This window comes from Falco cherrug, chromosome 1 (assembly GCF_023634085.1).
Source record: "Falco cherrug isolate bFalChe1 chromosome 1, bFalChe1.pri, whole genome shotgun sequence".
NCBI classification, from domain to species: Eukaryota; Metazoa; Chordata; class Aves; order Falconiformes; family Falconidae; genus Falco; species Falco cherrug.
Window position 1 is genome coordinate 95,837,502 of NC_073697.1, and position 27,914 is coordinate 95,865,415.

At 56.3% G+C, this 27,914-nt stretch overlaps 2 protein-coding genes across 3 annotated transcripts; one reads left to right on the plus strand and one right to left on the minus strand.

Moving 5' to 3' along the window:
• Positions 1-2,421: 2,421 nt before the first annotated feature.
• Positions 2,422-6,291, plus strand: LOC129734189 (myosin regulatory light chain 2A, cardiac muscle isoform-like). Of its 2 annotated transcripts, XM_055696380.1 has the most exons (5): positions 2,422-3,456; positions 4,337-4,441; positions 5,650-5,725; positions 5,808-5,856; positions 5,967-6,291. In XM_055696380.1, exons 1-5 carry the CDS (start codon positions 3,393-3,395, stop codon positions 6,060-6,062), a joined length of 390 nt encoding a protein of 129 aa, XP_055552355.1. In that variant the 5' UTR covers positions 2,422-3,392; the 3' UTR covers positions 6,063-6,291. The 2 variants fall into 2 exon arrangements, with proteins under 2 accessions (XP_055552355.1, XP_055552346.1); XM_055696371.1 differs by lacking the exons at positions 2,422-3,456; positions 4,337-4,441 and having other exon boundaries at positions 4,905-5,725.
• Positions 6,292-7,673: 1,382 nt separating this feature from the next.
• On the minus strand, positions 7,674-24,154 carry LOC129734193 (coiled-coil domain-containing protein 63-like). Its single transcript, XM_055696390.1, has 13 exons — positions 23,979-24,154; positions 15,108-16,452; positions 14,008-14,097; positions 13,425-13,588; positions 13,096-13,285; positions 11,845-11,964; positions 11,181-11,362; positions 10,447-10,628; positions 9,711-9,931; positions 9,182-9,256; positions 8,587-8,779; positions 8,014-8,211; positions 7,674-7,831 (listed from the first exon to the last, which is right to left on the minus strand). The coding sequence occupies exons 3-13, from the start codon at positions 14,017-14,019 to the stop codon at positions 7,716-7,718; spliced, it is 1,653 nt and encodes a 550-aa protein (XP_055552365.1). The 5' UTR covers positions 14,020-14,097; positions 15,108-16,452; positions 23,979-24,154; the 3' UTR covers positions 7,674-7,715.
• Between the last annotated feature and the right edge of the window lie 3,760 nt (positions 24,155-27,914).

Below are 27,914 nucleotides of genomic sequence, written 5' to 3' on the forward strand. Positions count from 1 at the left end.
GCTGGAGTGCACCCAAGTCAAGCACCCAGCTTTGCTCTGGAAATAAATAGATCCTCTCTCAGCCCCCACAACCACAAAAACCAGAAAACCTGAGCCCCCTGGAAGGCACTGAGATTTGTAATGAGGTTGGGTCTGCTGGTGGTGCCAGGCAAGTGTCTCACCTTTGGCTTAATGAGGCTGCAATTAGCCAGCAGTGAGAGCACCAGCTGTGCAAGGCGGGGATCCCTCCAGGGGAATTCATTTCCATCCCTCCATCCCTCTCTCAGGGCCCTGCACAGGGCGGGGTGGGGGGGTGGGGGGGTGGGGCTTGGTCTTGGTCTTGGGCTTGGGCTTGGTCTTGGGCTTGGGGTTGGGGTTGGGGTTGGGGGGTGGTGCTGGTGGTGCTGGTGGTGCTGGTGGTGGTGGTGGTGGGTGGTTACAGGTGGGTCAATAAACCCAGGTGGGATGGATGCTCTTAGCTGAGGTGAGAGTTGGTTTCTGCTGTTTGATGCCAAGGTGTCAAGGTGTCCTCCCCTTGGGGATGGCTCAATCTGTTCATGACCAAGATGTTCCAGGTATCTGCTGTTGGGCACCATCAGAGACAGGTCGCACCAAGGGGACCTTCTCCCCGCACCCACAAAGCTGATCTTATGCCCATACATCACTGCCCCACTCTGCTGCTGAGGGAACAGGGGAGCCGGCTCGTAAATCAGAAATAGAACTAACGGCATCTTTGGTGAGCAAATTAAATTGTGGGCTTTGGAGGAATGTTTCTGTTTGGCCAAATCACTATTAAATCGATGGGAGCCGTAAGGAAGAGGAGAGGGGCTGTGCCCTGTGCCACACAGAGGGATGGAGAGGTGCAGGGCAGCACCCTCCATCCCTGCTCCCCCTGTGTCCCCGTGTCCCCTTGGGCAGCGTCCCTCTGGACCCCGGGGAACCCCGGGGGAGCAGGGGGAGCCCGGCCCCACCGCCCACCGCCCCTAAGGGCTCGCCCGCCCGGGGGAGGGCTGCGAGGTGCGGGTTAATAAATCAGTTTGTCTCCAGAAGGGTTTGCTTTGTGCGCCTGACAATAGCCCGTTGTAAATGGCAGCCTCTTGCCTCCTCTTCTGAAAGGCTTTTCATTAAAATATGGAAGGGGCTTTTCTGTGTACTTTAAACAAAAAAAAAGAAAAGGATTTCAGCATACTCCCATTTCAGGCATTTATTCTCTCCTTCCTGACATCTGCGATCCACATGGTAGGTCCTTTGTGCGGTGATCTGGCCCCGGTAGGTGGCCGAGGGGTGATGCTGGCGCAGGCCAGCGGTGACGGGCCAGCGGTGACGGTGACGGTGAGCCTTATCCCAAGGATGGGCAGGGGGATGGCAGGCGCCACACCAAGGGACAGCAGCGCCATCAGGTCCTGGGGCTGGCCAGGAGCTGGGGCCCAGCTTCAGCCCGGGGCACAGAGCAGAAAGACCCTCATGGGGACCCAGAGGGCCACTGCCGGAGCCCTGCTCCCATCCCATGAAGCAGCATGGCCCTGTCAGCTGTCACCAAGCGGAGCTGGGTCCTGGGGTCTGGAAGACCCTGGCAGGGGCTCCCCTGCCTACCCCGTGCCCCCTGCAGCAGGGTCTCTGCCTCCTGCAGCCGAGAGGCCAGGGTCAGCCCAGCGATGCCAGCGATGCCCGGCTCTGCCTGGCCCAGGGAGGCAGGAGCCATGCTCCGTAGCGGGGCACCAGCTGTTCCAGCCTCTGTGCCGTGCTCTCCCAAATGGTTTGAAGTGTTGCACAGCACGGCAGCCCATCACCGCGGTTGCTGTAACTTCATGGCAGCCTGCCCTCTCCCTCCTACCCTTCTCCCTGTCTCGCTCCTCCCTGCACCTCCCCCTTCTGCTCCTTTCCCTTCTGTCCCTCCCATTCCCTGCCCTCTCCCCTCATCCCTCTTCCCCTGCCCCTCTCCCTGCCCTCGCCCCCCACACTGCCCTCTCCCCCTGCCCCTTTCTCCCTGCCCCTCTCCATGCCTTCTCCCCTCTCCCCAAATTTCTTCCTGCCCTCACCCCTCTCCCTGCCTTCTTCCGTCGACGCCTTCTCCTCTCCCCTCTCCCTGCCTTCTCATTTCCCCTCTCCCTGCCCTCCCTCTCCCCCTGCCCCATCACATCTCCCTGCCCTGCCCTCTCTCCCCCTGCCCCCTCCCCTCTCCCTGCTCCCCCATCACCCCCTGCCCCCTCCCTCTCCCTGCCCTTCCCTCTTTCGCCCTGCCCCCTCCCTTCTCCCTGCCCTCCCATCTCCCTCTGCCCTCCCATCTCCCCTTTGCCCCCTCCCCTCTCCCTGCCCTCCCATCTCCGCCTGCCCCCTCCCCTCTCCCTGACCCGCCAGCGCCCAGGGACCAGGCAGCGCCCGCACCGCGCCCGCTACAATGGCGCCACCTGGCGGCGGCCGCCGCGCTGCAGCGCGTCCCAGCGGGCCGGGGCGGGGGCGCACGGGGGGCACTGCGGGGGCTGGGGCGGCACCCGAGCGGGACACTAAGGGACAGGGGGGCGCAGGGGGGCACAGGAGCGCAGGCTGAGCCGCCTCGGGGGGCACAGCGCCCCTCCGCCTCCCCTCGGTGCCCACCGCAGCTCCCGCAGCGCGTGCACTGAGCTGTGCCTGGCCTCAGCCCTCGGTGCCCCCGGGTGCCTGGGTCCCCCCACCGGCCACGCTTCTGCCGCGGCTACTTATTTTCAGGCACATGCCCCCTACAATTAGCACATGCGCTTTAATTAATTTGCCTTTTTGACTGCTTTGCCCAAATTATCTCGACTGCGGTGCGGCTGGGCGTGCGCATGGCAGATAACGCTGCTATTTCTGGCTCGGGAGGCCAGCACAGCTGCATCGTCCTGGGGCCACATCCCGCGCCCAGCACGGGGCACATCCCTGGGACAGGCCACAGCCCAGGGATGGGGGTATTCTCCATCCTCGTCCCCGTGACCTGCCTTGTCCCCGGCCCAGCCAGCCCCTGGTTTTGTGGGTGGCAGCTCTTCCCCAGACCCCTGAGCTGGGCAGATCCTCCTGGTTATTGCCGCAGTCCGAGTGAAAATGGAGCTCAATCAGGCAAAGATGCTAAATTAAGTCTGTTTGGAACAAGCTGTTAAACATGCAAACCTTCTGAACACGAAGGAGAGATGGATAAAACCCTCCCAGAGCTCTCAAAGATGCTGCCAGCAGAAGGGGGATGCAGGGAGGGAGTGCAAGGAAAGGGAAGGATGCCCCCAAGCCCCCCTGCAATGGCAGCCTGAGGTGCAGGGACGTGGCTGAGGGCACAGAAGCCGTCTGTGGCAGAGGAGATGGCCTCCGGCCACCAGCCAGCACTGGGACACATGGGCCAACCCCACAAGCCCCCTTGGCGTGAACTCCAGGGACAGGGTGGCCACCGGCACCAGCTTTAAAACATCATGGATCAGAACCGGGATGGCTTCGTCAACAAGGCAGATCTGAGAGACACGTTTGCTGCACTCGGTGAGCCCCCTTTTAGGACCTTCCCCAGGAGCTTCAACAACGTTAGACTTACTAAGTGAGAAACCAGCTGTGAGCCCCCCTTTAGCCAAGCCCCGGCAGTTAACTGGATCTCCTGTTTTGCTGGAAACTGCCTGATCCAAACCCAGTTCTGTTAGGGAGTGAGATCCCACGCCGGGTGACTCGGAGCAGCTCCTGCAGCAGCGGGTGGTTTATCCCGTAGGTACCAGAGAGAGCCAGCTCCTGGGTCACACAGCCAAATGCTCCCTGCCTGGCTGTGCCCGTCCCACAGCACCCCTGGGTGTACGGGCGTTACAGGGATTGACGGGGTTTGTAGGAAGCTCTGAAGTTGCAACCTTGGCTCTCCCGTCGTGGAGGTCAGCACGAAGCAGCGATGGGGCTGGGGAGTCCCAAAGACACCCCAAGCTCAGGGAAGAGGACGCAGGCATTCAGTCCTGTTCGTTTCTGGCACTGGGGGCCAGGGGGAACCACAGTGCTGGTGGGTTTGACCCAAAACAGCTTCTGAGGAGGGCTGAAGGAGGCTGATCCATGGGGCCGTGCAGGAGGGAAGCAGCACAGCTCAGTCCTTTGCAGCCTTCTTTGCTGTGATCCTGCAGCCCGAGAAACCAGAGCTGGACATGTCCAGCCCACCCACCCTCAGCCAGCACGTGATTCTCCCATCATCGCTTCTGCTACTGCCATTCCTTATCAAAGGTGGCTCCCCAGGGCTGTGCCGCTTCCCTCGGCTGGGGGCAAAATCCTCCAGGGGAAGGCTCCTGTGCTGTGTCTTCTAGCCCCCAGTATGTAGAGCGGAGCGCAGAGGTCTGCATGAATTTGCAGCAGGACGTGGACACACAAGTCGCCCAACGCTGCTCTCCCCTAGGACGCCTGAATGTGAAAAACGAGGAGATCGATGAGATGATCAAGGAGGCACCCGGCCCCATCAACTTCACTGTGTTCCTCACCATGTTTGGAGAGAAACTGAAAGGTGAGGGGGCACCCGGGAAGCTGGCGGGGTTGGTGGGCACCCACACCATCACTAATATCCCGTCCCACATGGGGAGGCCACCCAGCTCCCAGGATCTCCATCACCATTCCAGGCGAGACCCATCAGAGACTCCTTGGAGGCCTCAGATGGGAGCTGCTCAAGGAAAGGCAGGTGGCACCGACTGCCATGCTGCGGTGTGCAGAGCTTGGGGAGTGGGTCAGAGCAAAGATGCCTCCCACGCCACGGCCAAGAGGTGACACCTAGGGACAACCCGGGGATACCTGTGAAATGATCTCCCTCACCCACCCCTCCCACACCCTTTAGTGCCACCTTCTCCCAGTTGCAACACAGGGACCCCCCCCAGAGACAGAGGCTTTGTTGGGACCATAACCAGCAAGAACCCCTCTCCCCAAGAGCTCCAGTCTTTGTCCTCCAAATCGTGGCCTTGGGCACTACCCCCGCCTCCCCATCCCAAGGCACCACAGCTAGGACAAACTCAGCGCCATGTACCCTGAGCAGCTGTCCCCAGGCAGGTCCCTGCACCCCAAAACTCGTGCCAACCTGCCATACCAACAGTCCCAAAGGCAGGGCTGGGGCTGCCCATGCAGAGAGCTGGATCTCATCCCATGTCTCCCCAGCCGCTTGCGGGGGAGGAGCAGGTCCCCATGCCTCAGTTTCCACAGCCGTTTAAAAAAACCAACAGGCTGTGCTGCTGCTGTCCCTCCAGAAAAAAGGGGCCAGGAGATCTTGCAGTGCCTCTGAGCCTGCTGACAGCAACGGTGCCACCAAGTGCCACCCTGGCAAGGGCCCTACCTACAGCATGGGTTTGACCCAAGGGGCCCATCCAGCTGCACCCTGTATCACTTACACAAGCCAAGGCACGCAGCCCCCCGGCAGATCTGCAGAAGGCTACGAGGCCCCACGAGTCTGTGCCTGGAGCTCTATAAATACACCCAAAAGATTAGATAGCTGCCGGACGCCAGGGCGGTGGTGACACCGCCTGCTCTGTGGGCACACCATGGCCCTATGTCTGCTCCTCTACATGCCACCACCCACGGTCGAGGTCCCAGCTGCAGGGTCAGCATTCCTGTGGGCCCCCCACTTCCCAGCCTGGCCCTCACCTTCTCCCCAAAGGCTGGGAGAAGCAGGAGGCTGCAGCTGGCTTCCTCCACCGCCACCTCCAACGGCTGTGGCCATGTCACCCGCAGGTGCTGACCCGGAGGAGACAATCCTGAATGCATTCAAGGTGTTCGATCCAGAGGGGAAAGGCCTGAAATCTGCCTAGTGAGTAAGGGGTGCCTCGACGGGGGGCAGGGGGGTGTCCTCACCGAGGCCTCCCTGGTGCTCACCGTGCTCTTGTTTGCAGCATCAAAGAAATGCTGATGACGCAGGGCGAGAGGTTTTCCCAGGAAGAGGTACGAGCTCCTTCCCACCCTCCGCCAGCCTCCTGTGCCCTCCACCCCGACAGACCCCCAGCCACAAAGCCCTTCTGCGCTGCCTTTTCAACCCGTTTGTTTCCCGGCAGGTCGATCAGATGTTCGCAGCCTTCCCTCCGGACATTTCTGGCAACCTGGACTACAAAAACCTTGTCCACATCATTACGCACGGTGAAGAGGACTAGCCCACGCTCGGCACTGGGGCTGGCAGGATCACCTCTGTCTGGGGTGCACGGGGGGCGGGGGGACACTTTACCTCTCCCCTTGGGGAACGCGTCAATGGCATCCACATTAAACTGCCCTTGGCAAGAGGAAACCCAGCCGCTGGTGTGAGCGGTGCTTGGGCTGGCGTGGTGTGTCTGCGCAGTGTGGCTGTGCCCGGCGGGAGCCCCTGCGCCCTCCCAGACCCCCCTGCCCCAGGAATGTCCCTGGGGACAGAGACTCTTCAGGCAGCCCGGTAGAGGGGACAAACTGAGGATTCCTGCCTGCTTCTCTCCCTTCCGTGCAGGGAAGCACACGGGAGCCACGGGCTGAGTCACAAGAGCTGTGATAATCCCTTCCTCATGAGCTGGAGTGCGTGGCCAGCTCCTTCCCAGGGACTCGGCAAACCCAGAGATCCCTGGAGGGCAGAAGCACGAGACAGCGCTGGAGGCTGCAGCAGGGCTGTGTTTTGTAGACCTGGTGTTGCTTACTCAGCTCTGGGATGAAGGGGAACAGAGGAGGTGCTGAAGGTGAGCAAAGGGCATCTGTGGCCCAGGTTGCAGGGTGCGGCCAGTTCAAGGCGATGAGCAAAATCCCCAGCCAGCACATCGCTCCTGAGGTTGCGCTTTGCCGTTATCCCAGAGACTCTGATGAGCTAACAAGCCAGCCATCCAGTTCCAGGCTAATTCACAGCCAGACGGACAGGCTCTGAGGATGCATTTACTTGGAAATGATTTTCATGGCAGAAAGCAGAATGTGGCACTAGGTAAGAAAAATCACAACCGAGGGCAGAGCGATGCTGGGAAGGCACTGAAGCCTGAGGCTCCCGGCGGGGCTGGGGGAAGCTCCCAGGGATTTTCATCCCATTCCTGCATGATCAACAGCTCCGTGGGATAATAACCCCCACCTCTCCAGGGATGAAGCTGTCACTGTCTCGGTGGCCCTGGCTGTCTCATACTGCAGATCCCTCCTCTCTGGTTCGCTTCTCTTCACCCTCAGCAGAAATAGGGCCAAAGCTCCAGTTTCTAGTGTGTCTGCGCAGTGCGGCTGTGCCCGGCGGGAGCCCCCGCGCCCTCCCAGACCCCCCTGCCCCAGCCTCCCGGCCCCTGCACATCACCCTCGCGTGCCCTCTCCTCCCCTTGCCTCCTCGGTTCCCAGCGTGGCCCAGCTCCACAGCTCAGTGCACGCCAAACAGGCTGTTTCGCCCACCAGCCCAGGACCAGCGCTGAGCTCAGCTTTCCTTCAGGCAGCAGAGAGCTGCCGGCTTCTCCCAGCTTAGCAGGCAAAGCCCCGCGAGCCCGCTCTGCATCCCCCCGTGGCCTCACCAAGCCCCTCGGGCAGGCATGGTGCAGGGCAGGGACTGTGGTCACCATGTCCCCGGTGCACCACTCCCGCGATGCCCAGCTGCGGGAAGCGCGTGGCGTTGAGCAACGGCAACGGCCCCCCCGCCGGAGAGCAGCTGTTCCCACCCCCGGCCATGGCTGCTGTCAGCAGTGGGCCAAGCCGTGCCGAAATATCAGCCGGCAAGCTTTTGAAGCCCGCAGAAGGTGTTGGGAGATGGAAGGATGTCCAGGGCGCAGAAGCAGAGGGGCAGCTGAGGAGCGGAACTGTTTATTTCATCCCTCCGTGCCGGGCTCTCACTCCTTGAGGCTCTTGCTCCCCTTCTTGGCGGCAGCGGCAGCGTGGCCCAGCTCCTTCTCGCAGCTCTGGAGGACCAGCTGGTGCAGCTGCCCGTGGCCCAGCGGCACCTCCCCTGCCCAAGAAAAGGACACCCGTGTCTGCCGGCACAGGCCTTATAGATGTGGTGGGGTGGGACAGGCCGGTGGGGATTGGCTGGGGAGGAGAGGTGGCAGCGGGGGATTGGCCAGGCGGCCATGAGGGGGTTGTGGATTGGCTGTCTGCCTGGCCGTAGCCCCTCCCTCCCACCTCACTCACAGGCGGCGATGTCGGCGGGGGTGCTGTCCAGGGCGGGGGGCGGCGGGCAGAGCCGGGCCCGATCCATCACCCACGGGAGGCTGGTGGTGCCCAGGAGCGGGCTGGCGAAGGGCTGGGCCGGCTGCGAGCCCTCAGCCCGCGTGTAGCGCAGGACGCTCTCCATCAGCAGGAGCTCGTTGGTCTCCTTCTCCACGAGACCTGGGTGGGAGGGAATGCTGTCCCACAGGGCCCCTCCACCGGGCCCTGCCCAAACGCCGCCCCGGCGGTCTGCTGGGCACAGGACCCATGGATTCCCCCCAGGCAGTGCCGTCAGGCTCCCCAGGGGCGAGGGGTCAAGGCTGGGTCCCACACCCAGAGCCAACATGGGGGCCTGGGGGGTCCACCGGGGTGGTTCTACGTCCCGGTTGGCTCCTGAATTTCCTGGGGATTTGGCATCGCAAATTCCCATTAGGGACACCCGTGCATGACGGGGTGGGGGCAGGAAACCAGCTCAATCTAAACACGGGGCAAGCAGGGGGTGGACAGACAAGGTCTGGGCCATGTGGCAAGCGAAGGCGGGCAGCCCTGACCCACCTAAAATCCGCGTCAGATTCCCATCCGTGATCTGCCCATTTTCTCCAAGCTGCTCCGTTGTCTTCGTAGCATCGCCACCGATTACTTCCAAAAGGGCCTCCACGCCACATTTGATCTGGCCCAGGACTCTGCTGCTCTCTTTGCATCTCTCTTCGCACCAGTTGGCTTCCCTCGTGGTTTCCGCTAGTTTTTCCTATCCGCAAAGGTTTTGCCAGGTGTCACAACAGCCCCCTGCTCGCGCCCCCCCACCCCCAAGTCCTGGCCAAGTCCAGTCCGGACACTGGAGGCGGCCCAGGAGGGGCTGTGGGATGCTCCCATCCCTGCAGGGGAAAGGCTCTGTGAAGGGGATCCCAAGCTCCCCATGCCACAGCCCAGGCCCCAGGTGCCAGAGAACCAGGGCTGGCAGAAGCCCTGCAGTCACCCTCTCCTCATGCACTGGGAGACAGGGCTGCCAAAGCCAATGCAGGGCCCTTTTCTGCCCATGCCTCTCCAGCCGTTGCCCAGAGCGGTGTTGACGGGACCACACTCGCTAGGACACATGCCGGGACACACAGGCTTCTGCTGCCCTGGCAGAGGGAAATCCCGGCTGCCATACCTCCAGCTCCTGCAGGACATGGAAGTTGCCCGTCTCTGCGTCCTCCCGGTCCATCATAAGGGTTGTAATTTCGTCCTGTGTAAACACAAGCACATGGAGGGCATACTGGCTGAATGCTCACCAGATGTGCCCAAGAGAGGCTGGGGACCATCCCTCCACCCTGGGAGCAGGGACATCCCACTTGACCCCTCTGGGGACCACTGTCCCCAGGGCAGGAGGACAAGTCATGACCCCCCTTCTCACTCCAGCCAGCCCCACTCAAGGCCGAGGCAGCTCTTGGCCCTCCTGCATACTGCTGGGTACACGGTGGCAGCACTGAGACACTTTTAGCTCTGAGAACACAGCCTTCTGTCTGTGGGAGTTCTATTTTGGGCTACCGCTTTGCATTCCCCTAATCCCACCCGTGTGGCAGGCTGTGAGCTGGGCTCCGCTGTGAGCAGCGAGGCCGGACACATGGGAGAGGAAAAAACCCACGCCAGCCCCAAAGCACCAGCTGAGAAAGGGCAGACATGAAGAGCTTGGAAGAGACCTGGACATCCTTGATCCTCTGCTTCATCTTCTCCATCTCGTTCTTCAGCTCAGTGATGTAGATGAAGGAGGCAAAGTTCTTCCCCTCCTTTTCGATCAAGTTATCCACCAGGCGGTCAAAGTTCCCGTCCTCTGCCAGCTCCAGCAGGCGCCTGTAAGCCACCTCCTGGCTCTCGAAGCTCTCCATTTGGCTCTGCTTGGCCCACTGGGCTGTCTTCAGGGCTGAGGGAGAGATGGAAAAAGAGGCCTGGCTGTGCGTGTCCCTGCAGGGCTCCCTTTGCAGAGCCTTTCCCTGCAGGTGCCCTGAGGTTTGGCGTGGGGCCTGGGGCCAGAGGGGCAGAGAGTGTCTTTATTTCACCCAAAACTAAGCAGGGAGCTCCCTGTCCTCATGGGAACAGGGCAAACACGGTGGGATCCTTCCCCAAGAGGACAAAAGGAGCCATAGGGGCAGCTCCCTGCCTCCCCACCCCTCCCTCTGCCCCAAGGGCACCCCAAGACACATGATGCTGGGTGCTTTCACTTGGTTATCACTCTTCATCCTTTCCACTTGTAGGCTGAAGGCTGGGTGAAGGAGCCTGCAGGCAGGGGACAGGTCCCGCCTTTGGGGTGCAGAGCTATGGGGAGAGGTCCCGCCTTTGGGGTGCAGAGCCATAAGCTTCTATACGCAACCCCCTTGGGCAACTCTGCCAACTCCTGGCTTGTGCTACCAGTTGCAGGTATTCTCTCTCATCTGGTACCTTTTCTCTTTTTGGCCACTTCCTCCAATTCCGAGCGATCTCTGCACTTGGTCAGCATGAAGTTTTTCAGTTTGTTCTCCTTTTCAAGGGCACGCTTCTGCTCCTGCAGCTCAACATTGCGCTGGACTGTGTCTTCTATGTGTCTTTTGTTCAAGGCTGCAATCCTTGCCAGAGCACCCATCCTGAGCACAGAGAGCAGCAGGTTACACCACGGGAAGGTATAAGGATTTGTAGTCCTGCCCATTCCCATGCATCTCTGTGCCTGGCCGAGCAAAACCCCCGTGATGCTGTGCACGCTGGCCGGCTCCCATGCAGATGCAGCTGCGTTAGCCCGAGGCCAGCAGCAGCTAACACAGCTCTGGCTGGGGGTTTGTACTCGGACACAGCACCCAGCTGTGGCAGCCAAGCTCACTTTGCCTGGAGCTGGCTGGTCTCTGCTCCAGGTCTGCTGCACCCTCCCATGCAGGCTGAGATGGGACTCGGGGGGAAAGAGGCTGCTCCATAGGGCAGTTCACCACATCCTGAGAAACATCTGGCATAGGCGGAGTAAACCCCCCTGGAGGTACCGGTCTCCCTGCACTGACCAAGCACCAAAGCCTTAGCACCCAGCTCTAGACAACAGCGGGTGCATCCTCTCTCTGAAGTTGCAGATGGCCTCTCTTTACATCGACACCCGTCGCTGGCATTGCCCACCAGCGCCAAGTTTGCCACAGAGGGTTCACAAGGCCACGTACCGCTGCTTGTAGCCTTGTGTGCACTGCTCAGCGGCAGTGTTCATCCTTCTCCTCTGCTGAGCCAGCTTCTTATGGAGCTTCAAGGAGAGCTTGCCCAAAAGAGCTTTCTGGATTTGCAGCTTTTCAATCTCTTCTCGGAGCTCTTTGTTTCTGGACAGGATGGTATGGAAATGGACGGTGACCTGGGGAGAGGCAAGCAAAAGGTTTGAAGCTGGTGCGGGACTTGGGGGCGTCAGGTTTCTGCTGAAAGACCTTGACCACAGCTGGGACAAATCTCTTCTCTGAAGTTGCTCCTGTACTATCCCCCTCCCCAAGACAGGGGAGGTAACAGCAGGCTAGGCTGATCATGGCACAGACCAGGAGCTGGTGGTGTCCAAGGCAAGGTGGCTGCAGGCAGCTCAGGTTTATCACTAAACAGGTGCAGACCTTCAGGCTTCTTGGCATGGCCCAAGTGCTGCATTTGGCTCACCAAGCTTGAAGGAGCCTTTGAGATACTCTGGGAGCAAGCAGGCCAGAGGAACGAGCCAGCTCCTCCTTTATGCAGTTTGTCTCAACCAAATGCATCTGCAGCATTACACTTGGTCCTGGCCAAAAAGGGGGTTGCACACAGGCCCCAGTGTGGCCCCACACATGGTCTCCGGAGGTCTGCAAAATGTTTGCTTACGTTGTTTAGATGCAGCTCCAGTGTCTCAATCTGCTTTTGCAGCTGGTTGCTACTGTTTGCTTGCTTCGCCTTCACTGCCGCCCGGTTTTGCCTCGCCATCTTTTTTTCCAGCTCTAGTATCTGCACGTACAGGTTAGAAAAAAGAAAGACAGGGGAAAAAAAAGTCAGTATAATCTCCACCCCTATGTTCTGGACTCTTGGCAGGACACTTAGCCAAAGAAAATACCCTGTTGACCTGAACTACAGCAACCATGTCATTAAGGAGCTCACAGTTACAGCGGCAGCTTTAATCCCAAGGGATCCCACCCTGCACACTCAAGAAACATACGCTGTAACTAGGAATGGGTTTATTTTCGTGTGGCAAAGGAAACGCAGCTGCCTCTGGAGGGAAATTCAGCAGGTGCTGAAGGCGGCACAACAGCACTCTGTGCCGAGCAGAAGAGGCAAGGAGGGTGGCTTTTTGGTAGGGGTAGAGTGCTGGCCAGACAGGGGTCTGCGCAGCACTCCCTGGGAATGAGTGGAGGAAAACTTTTGTCAGAAGTGGGCAGCTGCCAGAGGAAATAAATCCATGAGAAGAGCGAAGTAGTTGGAGAACAACGAAGCCGGGGGCAGGTGGGAGAGGTATGACTCAGCCAAGAGATCCCTGATTGAAAGCTAACCCTGTTGCGGAAAACTCTACAGCACATCTAGCACCTGCAAACCACCTGAGCATGTTCCCTGGCTTCCGTCATGGGTGGCTTGTCCAGAGCAGAAAGCTGCAGGGACCTGTCACTTCTGTAGCCCTGGGTTGCCCTGGGCATGCCACCCCACCACTGACCAAACCCAACCAGACTGTCCTCAGGAGAAGTGATGGGACATCCCTTAGATGTTGCTGCTCCTCTATTTCCCATGTCTCAGGCAGCACAACTGACTGTTCCAGTTTTGTCTTTTTTTTTTTTACATGAGGAAAAAAAAAACCCTCAAGGGACAAGCAGAGGGATGTTGTGTGACCCCAGGCAGGCGCGTGCCGTCAAAGAGCAGCTGCAGAGACCCGTGGGACAAGAAGGTGGTTGAGAGTCAGACCTTACGTTTCCAGCCAGTGCTGACTTGAATGGGAGCCTGGCTCTGCCCGCTTGGCATTGTCTTGTGGTTTTTGCCAGGAGGCAGCATTATATTCCAAAGCCTGAACCAAGTGCGTTTTACATAGGGTTGACTCTGTGACTCTGCACTGCTCTACCGTGCTCAGCCAGGGAACGCTCCAGATGCTCTTACCTCCTTGTCCAGCTCCGCTAACAGGGCTTTTCTGTCTTTAATCAGGGAATCACACTGATATTTGGTCTGCAAAAGGCCTTGGAGCCCCGTACAATTCCTCTCATCCCGCATCCTATTTCTTGGGGATGGGATCTGGCTCGGCGTTAATAACACCTCTTTGCGTTCTTGAGTCAGCGACGCTATTTCTTTTCTGTAAAAACACAACGACAAATGACCTTTAGCACATCCCACCTGCAATACCGGAGCAAGTCCTCACCCCTCCTCACTTCAGCACCGGGGTCCCCAGATCTCGGCATGGAGGAACTTTCCAAACACAAAGCTGCACTCACTCCTGAGCCTGCATTTGCTGCCTCACGTTGGCACCGTAAGATTTCCTCTTCTCCGCTGCTCTCTGAAACTCTCTCTGCAGTCTCCTGAACTCGGCTTCAGACACCTTTTTTTTCTCCATCGCGGGCACGTCCAAAACCTTCTGCTCCAGAGAGGGCTCTCCCCACTGCCACAGGGAGGGAGAGCTTGGTCACTTGAGCAAACACGACCAGCAGCGGTAGACAGCAGAGCTGGACACTGGGGAGCGGGTGGATGGCACCACCACCTCCAGCCGTTTGTCACCACCTTCAGCTCTTCGCTGCCACCCAGTATTCATGACGTCACAATATGCCTGACCACCCAAAACACTGAGTCATCCAAACCAACTCCATGAGAGCTGCCGAGCCGCCTCACAGCTTCGTGCCCAGCACAGGAGGGCTGCAGAATTAGTCCCCCCACCACCCAACACTGCTGGCCAAAGCAAGCCTGGCTCCCCACCGCCTGCCCGGCTGACCGCACCGCCACGTTTATTTCTGCAGGGGAGGTCCCCGTGGCAGACCTGCACCTGCAGAGAAGTTCACCTTGGGTTTGTGCTTCACTTTATACCTTGGAGTCCATCGTTTCTTCCAGCTAACTCTGCTGGTTGCTCTGCAGACGCCTCGGGAAGGGGATGATGGAGCCTCTGCGGGGACAGACCTGCTTCCCAAGGGGAGAAATGAAACGCTGGTTAAGGGGGTGTTTGTGTCCCCCTGCCCATCCCTCAGCACCCGCTCGCGTGTTTGGCACATGAGGAAACCATCACAGACGGCTGCGCGATGAATAAAAGGAGAGCATCCGTAGTGATGTCATCGCAAAACACACTCCTCCTGTTGAGTTTATAAGTAGGGGAAGAACAGATGGTTTGAGCTGTTCCACCCTGTCCAGTACCTGGGTTTCCACAGAAATCCCGGCGAGGCCAAGGCCCCCCATGCCGGCGGGCAGAGCCCCCGGGGAGCGTAAGTGGGGGATATCGCCTGGATTCAGCCCCTGTCCCGCCGCAGGCAGGGAAGGCGCTGGGGCTGACCATGCAGCCCTCACCCCCACCGCTGGTCCCCCCCAGCCCTGCTGCAGCCCCCCGGGCTCCCCTCTTGCCCCCAGCGCTGCTCACCCCACCGCAGGGTGCTGCGGTTCCTCTCCAGCCAGGGGATGGGCCACGGTGGCAGTCAGATATTCCCAAAGAGCAGCCCCCTGCCTCCCACGGGAAGTGCAGGAGAGAGGAGAGCCTGGCAGGGAGCCAGCCCTGCTCCCTGCCCCAGGCTCTGTGGAACAGGCACTGGCCCCGTTGCCAGGTCCCACCGCAGCATGGATGGGGTCTCCATTGTGACTGTCACCAAGGGGGCGGCGGGGGCACCCCCCCCCACCCCATGGGCAGTGCTGGGAGCCCACGCGAAACAGACCCAAGTGGTTTCCGTGTCCCACAGCCAGCCCTGAAGCATGTGCTCCAGCATCTCCCTGGCTGCATGTCCACAGCAAGCAGAAACCCACATTTTACCCGTTCTTGCTTCCCTTTGCGGTGTTTGAATCAGCCCGTAATTTGGGACTTGGAAGCCTTTTGCTCCAACTGGAAAGCAGCACCCAGGGCTTCACCATCCCCAGCAGCACTTTGGGGCCACAGAGCTGCTTTCCCTTCCTTGCCGGCCCCACAGCCGGCTCCCTGGCCTTCCTACCTGTCTTCCTTGTGGAGAGGCTGCAATCACCACATCACTGCCATTGCCCTCAGCATCCAGACACCCTCAAGATGCCTGCCGTCGGGACAGCACCAATGGTTGGCACTGCCGGCCTGGGGAATGTCCCTGGGGACAGAGACTCTTCAGGCAGCCCGGTAGAGGGGACAAACTGAGGATTCCTGCCTGCTTCTCTCCCTTCCGTGCAGGGAAGCACACGGGAGCCACGGGCTGAGTCACAAGAGCTGTGATAATCCCTTCCTCATGAGCTGGAGTGCGTGGCCAGCTCCTTCCCAGGGACTCGGCAAACCCAGAGATCCCTGGAGGGCAGAAGCACGAGACAGCGCTGGAGGCTGCAGCAGGGCTGTGTTTTGTAGACCTGGTGTTGCTTACTCAGCTCTGGGATGAAGGGGAACAGAGGAGGTGCTGAAGGTGAGCAAAGGGCATCTGCGGCCCAGGTTGCAGGGTGCGGCCAGTTCAAGGCGATGAGCAAAATCCCCAGCCAGCACATCGCTCCTGAGGTTGCGCTTTGCCGTTATCCCGGAGACTCTGATGAGCTAACAAGCCAGCCATCCAGTTCCAGGCTAATTCACAGCCAGACGGACAGGCTCTGAGGATGCATTTACTTGGAAATGATTTTCATGGCAGAAAGCAGAATGTGGCACTAGGTAAGAAAAATCACAACCGAGGGCAGAGCGATGCTGGGAAGGCACTGAAGCCTGAGGCTCCCGGCGGGGCTGGGGGAAGCTCCCAGGGATTTTCATCCCATTCCTGCATGATCAACAGCTCCGTGGGATAATAACCCCCACCTCTCCAGGGATGAAGCTGTCACTGTCTCGGTGGCCCTGACTGTCTCATACTGCAGATCCCTCCTCTCTGGTTCACTTCTCTTCACCCTCAGCAGAAATAGGGCCCAAGCTCCAGTTCAGAATAAAGGTAGAGATGCAGGGGCGGACATTATTTTTCCAGAAACAATGCCACTGGGTGACTCAAAAGCCTGCTCTCCCTTCGCTTGGACTAGTCCAGCCTCAAAAGACAGTCCACAGCGCCTGTCCTTTTTGTGTTCCTTCTCCATGGACCAATTCTCAATTGTTTAGCAAAGAAGAAGTCAGTAAATTAAACTGTTGAGGAAGGATCTGATTTGGTAGTCAGTGGCCATCACACTTGTTGCACAAGCATTTATTATATTAAAGGGGGCCATTTTCACCCAAACAATACTCAACTGTCAGTCTTGCTCCAAATGAGGGTGACTTCGTTGTCTGGGTGGACCTTTAAGCTGTGGCTGAGCAGAATGGTAAGTGGAGCAGGATGAGATCGTCTGTAACGTCTGAATCCAACAAATCTCCATCTTCGGGGAGAAACAAAAGAAAAGTGACTTTCTATGCAATTTTCACCTTAACCCGTCTTCCCCGATTTAACAGGTACATTTAAGCGCCGATTGACACGGAGAAATTATTCCTTCAGCTGCAGATTTGGGGTCTAATTAAACTGCTTGTACTGTTTTAAGGGCCAGATTTTAATCTGTCTGTGCAAGCAGCGCATATCCTTCCTAATTTCAGCAACAACGTCGCTTTTTCACTGGGTCCAGTTTAATAGAGGCTGCAGGGAACGGCCAGAGCTGGGCTGGCTCCAATCTCCGCTCACCAACCTGGAGCGTCCCATCGATGTCACAGAACATCTCTGGGGTAAGCTAGAGGATCAGGCCCATATTTTCATGCAAATGTAATACACTCATGTTACTTAATGCCTATTTATAACAAATCCAGAACTTAGTTCTACTTAACCCGTCTTCAGCGTTTGACACGTGAAATCTGTGAGTCAGAGGACTATATACGGAACTGTCAAAACTTTATTTTTTCCCTCCTCTAAAATCCTGGATTAAATCAGAATCAAACTCCCGCCAGCACCAGCAGCAGCGCTGGGAGGAGCAGGAAGGTGCTGACAAGCACTAAGGCAGCTGGTGATGGAGTAAGGTCTTCTCAAGCAGCAGCATGATGGCAAAACCTCGCAGAAGAGGTCCTGAATTCAGTCACACGCTAGGTCCATCTCTGCTAAGCATCGTCCCATGGACCTGGAGTGATACCTTGGCCTCGTGGTGCCACCTTACCAAGGCTTGGCTTGTGAATGGCCTCCCAGGAGCACATTTTCTACTCAGGTTTTTCCTTCTTTCCTCTGGTGAATGGCTGTCTTAATATCTACATGAACCACACCAGCCTGCAATGGGCAAGACCAATTTTGGTCCTAAAAGAATTGCAAACACATTGAGAGCTGCAGACCTGCAGCTTTTGGAGCTGGCATGTTTTGCTCCACGTGTTTCTTAGAGAAAATGTTTCTTTCAAAATACACGCCATCTAGTCGTCACACGCTGAGTCGTTCTCTCCCTGCACAGTATCACTTCTTCTCGCCTGCCCTTCCTCGGCACACACCCTTCCAGGAGAGAAGGCTTTCACACCCGGCATCTGAAACAACACTGCAAACATCTGATGCTATTTACCTGATTTAACACTTTAAACCTCAACAAAATCAGAGCCAAATATGCCGGACACTCTACAACCATGCAGCAGAACAGCCTTCTCACACTGAAAGTTTACAGTGTGAAAATAACAAGTGCCTATCCATCGTTAGAGATGACAAAATAGCACAAAAGTAGCTGGTTTTCACCTCCGGGGTGTTTTTCCCGACAGCCTGCAAGTGCAGCAGCGACGGCCTCTGGGCAGCAGGATGGGGTAGAGGTGGCTCTGTATGGGTACCTGGCTTCAAGTTTTAAGAGTAATTGGCATTAAGTGAGGGGAGAGGAGGATGTTGGTTGCCTCCTCCATTACAGTGAAAAGGAGTTACAGCTGTAATTCCAAAGAGGAAATTGTCATGGTAATTTCCTGCAGATGGGCTTCTTCTGAATTGCTAACACCAAGCAAAATGTGATTGCCAGCAGTGAACTGACTCCTTTGTGGCATTACTCGCTATTTTTTAAAGGGTCATTTTAGGAGCAAGTTTCCCAGCCCTTGACTTTGGGAAAGCAAAACTTCTTCCCACTGCAGGTTCAGCCCCTCCAGTGGAGCCTAATAACATGGATTTCCTTCCCCTCTCTGTGCTAACTTAGAGACGCCTCCGACTGCGGCAGGTACACCGTGCTGAGTTACTGCTCCAAAGCTGCCGCCACGGGTGGGAAAACACAGAAGCAAAATAGCTGAGGATGCGCCACTGCCTGAAAGCAAGAAAAGAACTCTGAAAATTTCACTGGCCTCAGGTCAAACCTGGCACACAGCAAGCACTCCTGTCTGTGGGAAGATTTTAGCTAAAGCAAGAGAAGAGAACGGACTCAAGGACAAAGCCGCGGCAGAAGCTGCTGTCACGCGGGGTCTTGCCTGGCCAGGAACGGGGCTCTCTGTGTGGACGTGGGGGGTTTTTGCCTGTGATGTAAGCAAAACTGCACAAAGTAACGCTCTTAGCAGGGCTGGCGTTCCCTCAGCAGATTTGGAGGGACACGGCCATTTTACAGCATCAAACCCAAGCAGGAGGCAGGGGTTTTGCTCAGGCGTGGGGATGTAAGCAAAACTGCACAAAGTAACGCTCTTAGCAGGGCTGGCGTTCCCTCAGCAGATTTGGAGGGACACGGCCATTTTACAGCATCAAACCCAAGCAGGAGGCAGGGGTTTTGCTCAGGCGTGGGATGTGCCATGCAACAGGCCTGAAAGTCCGGCAGGGCACTTGGCTATGGCTAAGCCAAGCTAATAAATCCCCGCTGTGCCCTCCCAGATCCCATTCTTCCCCAGGGAAGTCTGTTGGCAAATCTAGATGCTGTGCTGGAAGCCCCCCGTGCCGGATCAAGCTGGAGAGCGCTGGGAGAAGGGGTGGGAGACTGATTTGTCATGGAGACAGCAGCACATCACAGGGGGAGTCGGGAAGGAAAGCCCCTTCCCCACAGACCCCAACGGCTCCGTGTCAGCTCTGGGCAGAGCTGGGCAGCATGGGAGAGCACAGCAGGTACAGCCTGTTTTAGAAGAGCTGTTTCCAATTAATCATTCCTGATGACCATCCCGTGCAATGCTCTTGATCGGGGCTAAGAACACCTGATTAGTGGAACACGCTCCACAAGTGGCTTAAAGCAACTGAGGATTTGCCTATGTATCACTCAGGGAAACTATTTTGAATTAACATTTAAAGGCAATTAATTCAACTGCTGTATGGGTGTTCTGTACCATCTCTATTCACTTTATCTCCTTTTACTCTTCTTTTCCAAATCAAATGAAGGCCACTTGATCTCTGGGTTGGGCGCAGGAGGCAAGCATCCTGGGGGAGCCCACAAGCCCCAAGGAAAGCAGGACAAGCGAAAGAAATCTGCCTGGAGGAAGCGCACCCCAGGTCCAGCCCAGCACGATGCTGATATAGACAGTCCCAGACCTTTCTGTCGCCCCGGTTTTGCCTTGATGGGAGAGGTTTGGGCACTCTGGGGCATCCCCTTCCAACAGCAATTGCAGCACTGGGCAAGAAACTGGGTGCACCAACTGCTCTCCTTCTGTGACGTTAATGCCCGATTAAGTAGGTGATGGAACGAGACAGTAAAGTGCACAGTCAAAGGCCGGCGGATGACCTGAGGTGGATCAGCAGGGTTTCCCTGCCCCAGCATCAGCCTGGCAGCTGTGCTGCTGGAGCAGAAAGCTTTGGACACAGCAGCGAGCGGGTCTGTGGGACGAGGCAGAGCAGGGCTCCTTCAGCACAAACCTCCCTGGTGAAGAGTCAGCCTGGCAAAGCCACTTGCAGCCTTTTTATTTGATTTAGGACATGTCTCCTGGTAATTAGCCTGTCTCGGCCCTGCCGTTTTTCTGAAGCAGAATTTCAGAGCAGCTCACACTGAGAATAGCCCCTTGCCCAGCCCATCGCCAGCACCACAGCCCTTCTCTAGAGAAGGAACAGATTGTTCTCAGCAGTCTGGCCCATTTGCCATTTCTACAAGCTGGCTGGATTTGCTCTTTATTGCCACTCACTCAGCAACTGATCTTTTGCAAGATCGCAGCTATCAGTTGCCTCCCCTCCTGCCAGCCGTTGCTTCATGGCCCTGGCTGCAGGTCCAAGGCCTTACAAGGGACATCAGCTGAGTTTTGTAACCGGCAGTTTATTGCCCAAGAGTTGATTTAAATTAAAGCTTTAGAAAAGAAAATCCCAAGGGTTCGGGCTGCCAACTTCTCTTAGGGTAAATGCGAAGCAACTCCCAAAGAAATGCAGAGGTGGCACTAATCAAAGTCGGGTTATAATGAGTCCTCCTGAGCGTTTTGCTCGGTGTGTCAGCACACATTCCTGGGACTAGTTCAAAGGGAAGCTGCACAGCTCAGAGAAGGGCTGGAAGAGAGAGCCTGTTTCTAACCCTGCTGCTGATGGAGATTTGCCATGGGTTGGGCGTGCAGGAGCGGTCACCCCCACCGGCCAGCAGCACCCCGGCACACCAGTGGTCCTTGCCTTCCCCAGTGGTACCTCCCCAGGCAGGCAGAGGCAGGCTGCCCTGGCCAGGCAGGGCAGAGGGATGCAGAGCAGGCAGGGGATGGCTGCATCCCACTCTTCAGGAGGAGGAGAGGAGCAGGAGGCAGCAGAGCTGAGCCAGTTGCTTGGCAACACCCCTGCAAATCTCCATCCTGTCAGAAAACATTTTTTTCCAGCAATTCGGATGGGTTTCACAGGTGCAGGATCAGGCCTGGCTGATCAGGTGGTTTTAAGAAACCACACATCGTACCCGGAGGGGCCGCGCATCCACTTTGGCCAGGTCCCAGCCATGCAGCCAGACACGGGCTGTGAAATGCGGCTCCCAATGGGCACTGCACAGCGGGGAGGGCTGCAAGGGGGGTGACAAGGCTTCCTGGGGCTCCTACACCCCCATTTCAGCCTCCGCTCAGGGACCACGATGCTCTGCATCATCCCTGTCCCAGCAAAAGACAAGGGATGGAGCAGTCTCTCGCTCTCCCGTCTGCAGGTAACCCATGAATGGGATGTCAGCCACCTCCGGGGGGAAATGAGCAGCGCTGTGAGCTCAGGTGAGCTGCTCCCCGGTCCTGCGGGCTGGGGCAGGCCCTCTGTTAGCTGCCCCTTGGTGTCTCTGCGCTGGCAGAGAAGCTGAACGAGGCTGATCCTAGTTCCATCTCTGCATCCCTCCATCACTGCAGGAACTAGGCTGTGGCAGCACCATCCCCTGCTCACCCTCACCTTTCCTCTGACATCCCGTGCTTTAGCTCTCCTTCAGTCTGCGCCTGGCTTCCTTGAGCCCCCAAATCCAACAGTCACACCTGACCTGAAAACCAGTCTATCTCCTCCGTGACTGTCCAGCATCTGCGGTCTTCTCTCTGCGTGCAGAGAGGAAGAAGGAAGATAGGCCAGGCTGTTCCCAGCATTTCATGGAGAACAGGGACAGGAGGGAGCATCCTCCGAGCAAAGCAGGATGCTGGGGGCCACGCTGGGCTCAGTGGTGGAAATACAGCGGAAGAGGGCAGGAGCTGAGGGAGTGTGAAACAGCCCCAGATCACTGCCAAGCAGGCTGGATCCTGGCACTTAGGGCATTTTGCTCTGCTCCTGCTTGCATTTCCCATGGGAGATGCTCCCAGCCTTGTCACCTGGGAGCAGCAGGAGCCAGCGAGGCAGCAGCAGGTCCTGCGGGAGCTCAGCATCACCATCAGCATCCTGGAGAGGCAGGACAAGCCACCCCTCTGCACTTCGGCATGAGCCGATTTGTGTGGGAGCTGATCCTTCTGTTCAGAGCTAACCAAGAGGGGAATTTCCTCAAAGAAAACAAAATGGTCTCAGCTGGAATTTTCCCCTCACCTACGCTGGCACAACCCCTTCTCCTCCAGTGTGGGAGGGGAACTTGGCCCGCTGATATTATATGCCAAGATTAGATCGGGATAATGATGTACTGTTGGGCTTTATAGATTCTCAGGTCACTTTGCAAACATGAATTAATCTTGACAATGCAGCTGCAAGGAAATGGAGGTTTTACTGTTCCTGATTTAAAGGGAGGGAAACTGAGACCCAGGGAGTAAATGCTTTTCGCAAGGTTGCAGAGAAAACAAGCTATGGAAGCTGGGAGTGAAACCAGGGTCTCGAAAGCCTTTCCGCTTCTCGCAGCGCTGCAGAGCGCTCCTTCCCACACAACCCCATTCTGGAGCATCGCTTTACACCAGCCCCAAACATAAGTCTCTTTTATATTTAGCTCCCAGGTTCTGTAAAGGGACATTATATAACAGACCTCAAGTGTGGCATTTCATAATTTACCAGCTCAACCTGTGCTGCTTCTCGAAACCCGCCTGTGCAGCGTATTCCCCGGCGCAGCGCAGAGCCTTCTCCCACCTCCTTCTGAGCTGGCAAGATATCCCACTGGGCACTTACCTGCAGTTTTAAAATGCTGCGCTGTGCCATCCCCTGGCCCCAGGCCGCCGTGCCGTCTCTCAAGCAATCAGCTCCATTTTCATTGTCCAATTTCTTGCTCCTGCAGGAGGAGGAAAGGACGTAGCTGGACACACTGCTCTCAGAGGGCAGGCGTAGCCCTCGCCAGCGGGAAATCCTCTGCTGGGTTGCAAAATGGCCCAACGGGCTCTGAAGTCCCCAGGAGGAGGTGGGAAGGGACAGCACCCAGGCACCTTTGCCCAGCTGGGCTCTGCAGGGAGTCCCACCCATTTCTCTGGCAAAAACTGGTGTCCCCAAAGCTGGGGCTGAGTGAGACGATGCAACCAGCAGTCAGCACCGTGCAGGGATGGCCCTGCTGCCAGACAGTCCCTGTATCCCTGCTGCTCTCACCCCGGGCACGCCAGGAGGACTGTGGACACCCATGCTTCAGGAATGGGGGCTTTACGTCCTGGGATGCACCCCCCAGGGAGAAGCAACCCAGCCCTGAAGCTCCAGAGGCCACACGGTGTCTGATGCTCAGTGCTCCCGACAGCCCGTCTGGCCCTCTCCAGATCTGCCGCTCCAGTCCAGCGCAAGAGCCGACGCTTTGGGAAGGCCCCGCATTGCCACACACACTCGTCCCCACGTGTGTTGTCTTTCTCTGACCGATGGCAAGTTAAGCACGGACGCACCGCAGCGGGAAGAGAGCGTTGCTTAATGGTGAGGGCTCAGCCTGCTCTCCTCTGCCTGCAGTAAACTGGTACTGCTGGGCTTCCAAGAGAGATTTTCCAGCAGCTCCTCTGCTCCGGCAGCGAGCATCCTCCCCGGACACAGGTGGTCCTGCCAGGGGACACAAGTCTGCCCCGGCACAGAGTAGAGAAGGCAAATAGGAAACCACAACAGCATTGCTCCCTTTTGGCACTGTGGCACAAGCCCGGTGTGCCGGCAGCCCACAGACCCCTGCTCCATCCCTGTGTTGAAGCTTCTCGGTGCTCTGAATGTCTGTTGACTGGTGCAGAGTTTGGAAATCTGTGTAAAGTGTAAAGGCAAGGAGGGAAACCCCAGGGTACCAGCTTTTAGGATGCAGCCCTGACGGGTGCCAGCATCCAGCTGGGGAGGCGCATCGTGAGTTAAGCACCGTTGCAGGGCTGACACCTCCAAGGTGAGTTGATGCTGGCAGGGCAAACTGATTGACGGTGTTTCTGGCTTAAATCCTTGCCTGCAGGCTGAGGCAAGAAACCACGTTAAGGAATATTAGCTGAAGTGGCAGTAGAGGAGGGCACCCTGGCTCACTACCCAGTGCTGCAGCCCCCGGTACATGAGCCTGCTGCTTCTGGGGTCTGGGATAAGCCCGCAGGACCCTGGCTGGACAGACGGACGGACAGCCAGCCCTGCTGTGCTCATCTCCAGGTCAGGGCACCGGGGCTGATCCCTCACCGCTTCCAGCTGAGCCAAGCAGTAACGTGGAATGGCCTTAAAGCCTGCTATGTGCCTTTTCCAATACATTACCTCTATAATAATATATATAAACTGGAGCTCGCTGGAAGTTTTGCCATAATGTTGGATGCCAGGTGCCGATGAGCAGTGAGCGCTCATCCTGCTGCTCGCTTCCTTCTTCCTCCAAAAAATGAGCACTTAACTCCCGGATGATTGTAACATTCAACATCTGCAATAAACAACAGAAAGGACTTGGGGTGTGACTCAGAGAGGGATGAGGAAATCACCAGAAAATTCAAATCCTGAGCTGAAAATACTACTTTACTAAAAATACATGTCCAGCCTGTTTCAGTGCCTGAGACTGTCTCCAGCCTGGGAGGTGAGTTTCAGTCACATCACTGAATATCATCAGCAAACAAGTGAAACAGAAGAGCGCTAATTAATCACACAGTTGATGGCACAACCTTTAAAGGCCATGCTTGGGAGAACTTTGGAGCAGCAAGCAGAGGATTTAAAGTATCACTTCATGCTCCCACTGCAACCCAGGGGAGCCAGGGACACCCTGCAGCCCAAAAGGCATTTCCAGAGCAGCATCAGCAAATGCATGAGGATGTGTTGTCACCCAGCCTGAGCATATATGACAATTTCCATATTAATCAGAGCACAATAAAAAAACACCAAACAGAAATGAGCTCATTGGCATGGCCAAGCTCCTGGCACACAAGGATTGTGTTCTCATCATCCTGGCTGCTCACACCCCTGGGATTTCCAATCCCTCCTTCTGCCCCAGTTTTAAGTCACTGGGGAATTCACAGCGGTACTGGTACTGCAGTTTCACCAAGTGACTCACACCTTTGGGCTTCATCTCCTTGCTCATGCCAATGTCAAACTGAGCCAAGGTGCTGTGGCTCCTGCATTTCTGGCATCACCTGCTGCTGCTGGAAGGAGCGCATCTAGGTGAGACAGGGCAGGTCACTTCACCAGCTGGGGCTGAGACTGCTATATGCACACTTGGTAATAGGTAAATGCATAATAAAAATAAGTGCAATACTGATAAAAAAATAATTAAGTAAATTAATTTAAATGCATCTGTGGTCAAGCAATGTAACACTGTAGTGAAGAGCTGCTGACTTGTACCGCCTCATCCTCTGCAGACGGCAGTGGGTATCAAAGCACCCAGATACAATGCAAGGTTCACCAGGCAGCATGGCTTGCAAGGGAGGGGGAAACCCAGGTTTGGAAACAGTCATTTGAGCAACCAAAGTTTAAAATGGTGCAGCAAGAAAGAAAGAGACAATGGTGGCTGCTTGCCTTGTTTTAACCAGTTGCCCACACACTGTTGCTAGAGAGAGAGCTGTTTTTAACCTCGGTTGAAAGAGCAGCGAAGACAAAGCAAATAAAGGCTGGAAGAAGAAGCACGTGCTCTGCCATGACCATCCCCATGGGTCCTCTCCAGAGGTCACAGCTGTGAAGGCATCTCATCAGCAAGGCAGTCCCCGCAGCAGCTAGGACACGTGTCTCCCGGTGTCTTCGAGCCACTCCAGGGCTCCTGCACAAACTCCAACAGTGAACAGGTCTTGCGGGTCAGCCCACAGCTCACGTCTCCCCCAGACTTGTCCTCAGCAGCTGCCCCTGTATCACTGGCCCGGGCACGTGCCATGGCTTTCCTTCCTCGGCTGGGGAAGGGCAGTGACCTTGCCGCTGTTTATGCCTCACATGTGCCAAATCACGGCTATAAAAGGGAGAAAAGTTCAGCTGAAAAATACAGCTCACCTTTCTATAGAAGAAGATGGGATCCGTTACATTCCAGCTGAAACCCTTCCAAAAAAACAGGTGGGACTTTATACATATATATATATATATATAAATAAAACTGTTTCTTTCAACAACAACAAAAAAAAGAGCCCTGGCAACTATCCCATGCCAAGAAAGACATTTAATTGAAGCCACACAAAAGGCAGTCGGTCTCACCAGCAACTGCACTTCTATTGCCTCCAGAAAGCTTGACACATGGATTCAAAACCAAGGATGAATGTCAGCTGTCAGGTCCCTAAGGCTCTGCAGTGACCTACATGCTACCAAGAAAAAAAAATACTCAGTGCTTGTTTGAGGTTGTGTTGGGAGAAGCGGCACAGGTAGCATGTCTCAGCAGAGTGGGATCACCGAGCCAGGAGCTGGGGTGAAGCATCCCCCATGTAGGCACTGCCCAGAGCAAAGCCCCTCTCCTGGGGAGCTTGTGGTGTGAATCCAGCGGTGCATGGAGTTACCCAGGAGTACCCAGCTCTCACTGGTCCCTTCCTCACCCCATGTCAGGGAAGTTAAATTCACAGCAAGATCAGGAGGGAGGGAACTCTTTGCAGGGAAGTCAAACGGTATCGGAAAAGGAGTGCAAGTTGAGCCCAAGGCCACCAAGGCTTTTGCCTTCAGTGGAGGCTGTAGAGAAGCAGGCAGTGTGGGTGCACGGGGTTTCTCTGACCCCCAGCAGGGTTTCTCCATCTCTGGAGATGTTCCTGCTTCATCTCCAGACACTTGTGTTTCAGGCTGAACTACCTGGGAAGAAGCTGTTGTGTTGAGAAGTGTCCCACGAGGAGGTATACAGGAGAAGCTATGGTGGTGCAAGTTATCATCAGATAAACCTTCAGGCATGCACACTTACACGAACTACTTTCCTTCTAAAACACTGCCTCTTGGCCTCAAAATACACTTTTCCTGTTTGTGTGCAACAGGAGGGGGCCTGTCCCCATAGCTGGTTTGGCCAAGTTGCATGTGCTGAATCAAGGAGAGTGTCAGGGGGTACCATGAGAAGGTTCGGTCTGATCCTCACTGGGAACACAGAGCCCCGCATGAGGTGTCTCTTCCCTGCTCCAGCTTTGATGTAATGGCTGCTGTCACTGGGTGCATCCTGGCTTGCACCAGCTCAGCGGCGATGGGCCGAGCGGGGGTGTCTCTCAGCAGCTGGCTGTGAGTCCTGCATGATGTGTGTCTGAATGGAAGTGTGAGGCCAGTCCCTCTGCCACAGCCGGATCGGACACAACAGCGCTGAGCGCTTGAGCTGACCGGTAGAGCCCTCTCTGCTTTACAACATGTGTCCCCTTTTCCTATATGCCATGATTGTCCAAGGCAACACACGCTCAGGTTTCAGCCTCTGCCCATAGTTTGCCTTCGTACTCCTCTCCCTTTCCCACAAAGCACATTAATTTCTGCAGCCCCCCTTTATAATAAACCCAAACCCACCAAACTCGGTGACGAGCATCCTCTGGAAGGGAACGGGAGGGCCAGATAGGAATTCAGTAACAATATGTAATGAAACATCTGAACCTTAAATTCACCCTTGAATAACCAAAGCTGTTCCGGCTTCAGAGTGAATGTCTCCTCTAACCTTTTTTTTTTTCTTCTTCTTTTTATATGGAAGAAACAGACTGCCCGTGCCCACAGCCATTCACTCTGAGGCAGAAGTTTCACGTCAGCCCCCATGTCCAGCTGGCTGACCCCAAGCTGATGCAATGCTGAAGCCTCACCCGATCCCAGTCTTGCACTGGGCTGAATCTCATTCGCCGCACAAACACACACAGGGTGTTCTTACTGCAAACGAGGCATCTATTTTTAAAAGGCAAAAAATCACGTGAAGTAAAACATGGAGGGAAAGAAGGGAAAAATTGAGTTCCCAGAGAACAGAGACTGGAACAAAAGTGGCAAGTTTCCAAGGCTCTCTTTTCTCCACAGATTAATGTTTCTGACTCTCCTGTCTCACCTGCCGCCTGACAGCGTACATATGTATGGAAGCATTTACATAAATGCCCAATTTATTGGCTAAAAAACACTATTGCGTACACTGTCATTTGCAGCCCTTAAATTTATCACCACATCCAATCTGAAACACTGATGATTTATCACCAAAGGCAGCTGGCAGGAGACTGGCGTGGGAGAGAACTTTGGGTCTGTCTGTGCTGTGACCCAGAGCAGGATAGAATCTACACAGGTCACATTTGCTTTAAATCAGGGCTCACA

Bases quoted from the DNA above. Each gene is read 5' to 3' on its own strand.
- LOC129734189 (XM_055696371.1), top strand. From the start codon at position 5,460: ATGGCCCTATGTCTGCTCCTCTACATGCCACCACCCACGGTCGAGGTC. The intron at 5,726-5,807 runs GTGAGTAAGGGG...TCTTGTTTGCAG, and splicing joins AAAGGCCTGAAATCTGCCTA to CATCAAAGAAATGCTGATGA. The intron at 5,857-5,966 runs GTACGAGCTCCT...GTTTCCCGGCAG, and splicing joins AGAGGTTTTCCCAGGAAGAG to GTCGATCAGATGTTCGCAGC.
- LOC129734193 (XM_055696390.1), bottom strand. The intron at 11,965-13,095 runs GTAAGAGCATCT...CTGTACGTGCAG, and splicing joins TAGCGGAGCTGGACAAGGAG to ATACTAGAGCTGGAAAAAAA. The intron at 7,832-8,013 runs GTGAGTGAGGTG...TTTCTTGGGCAG, and splicing joins CCCCGCCGACATCGCCGCCT to GGGAGGTGCCGCTGGGCCAC.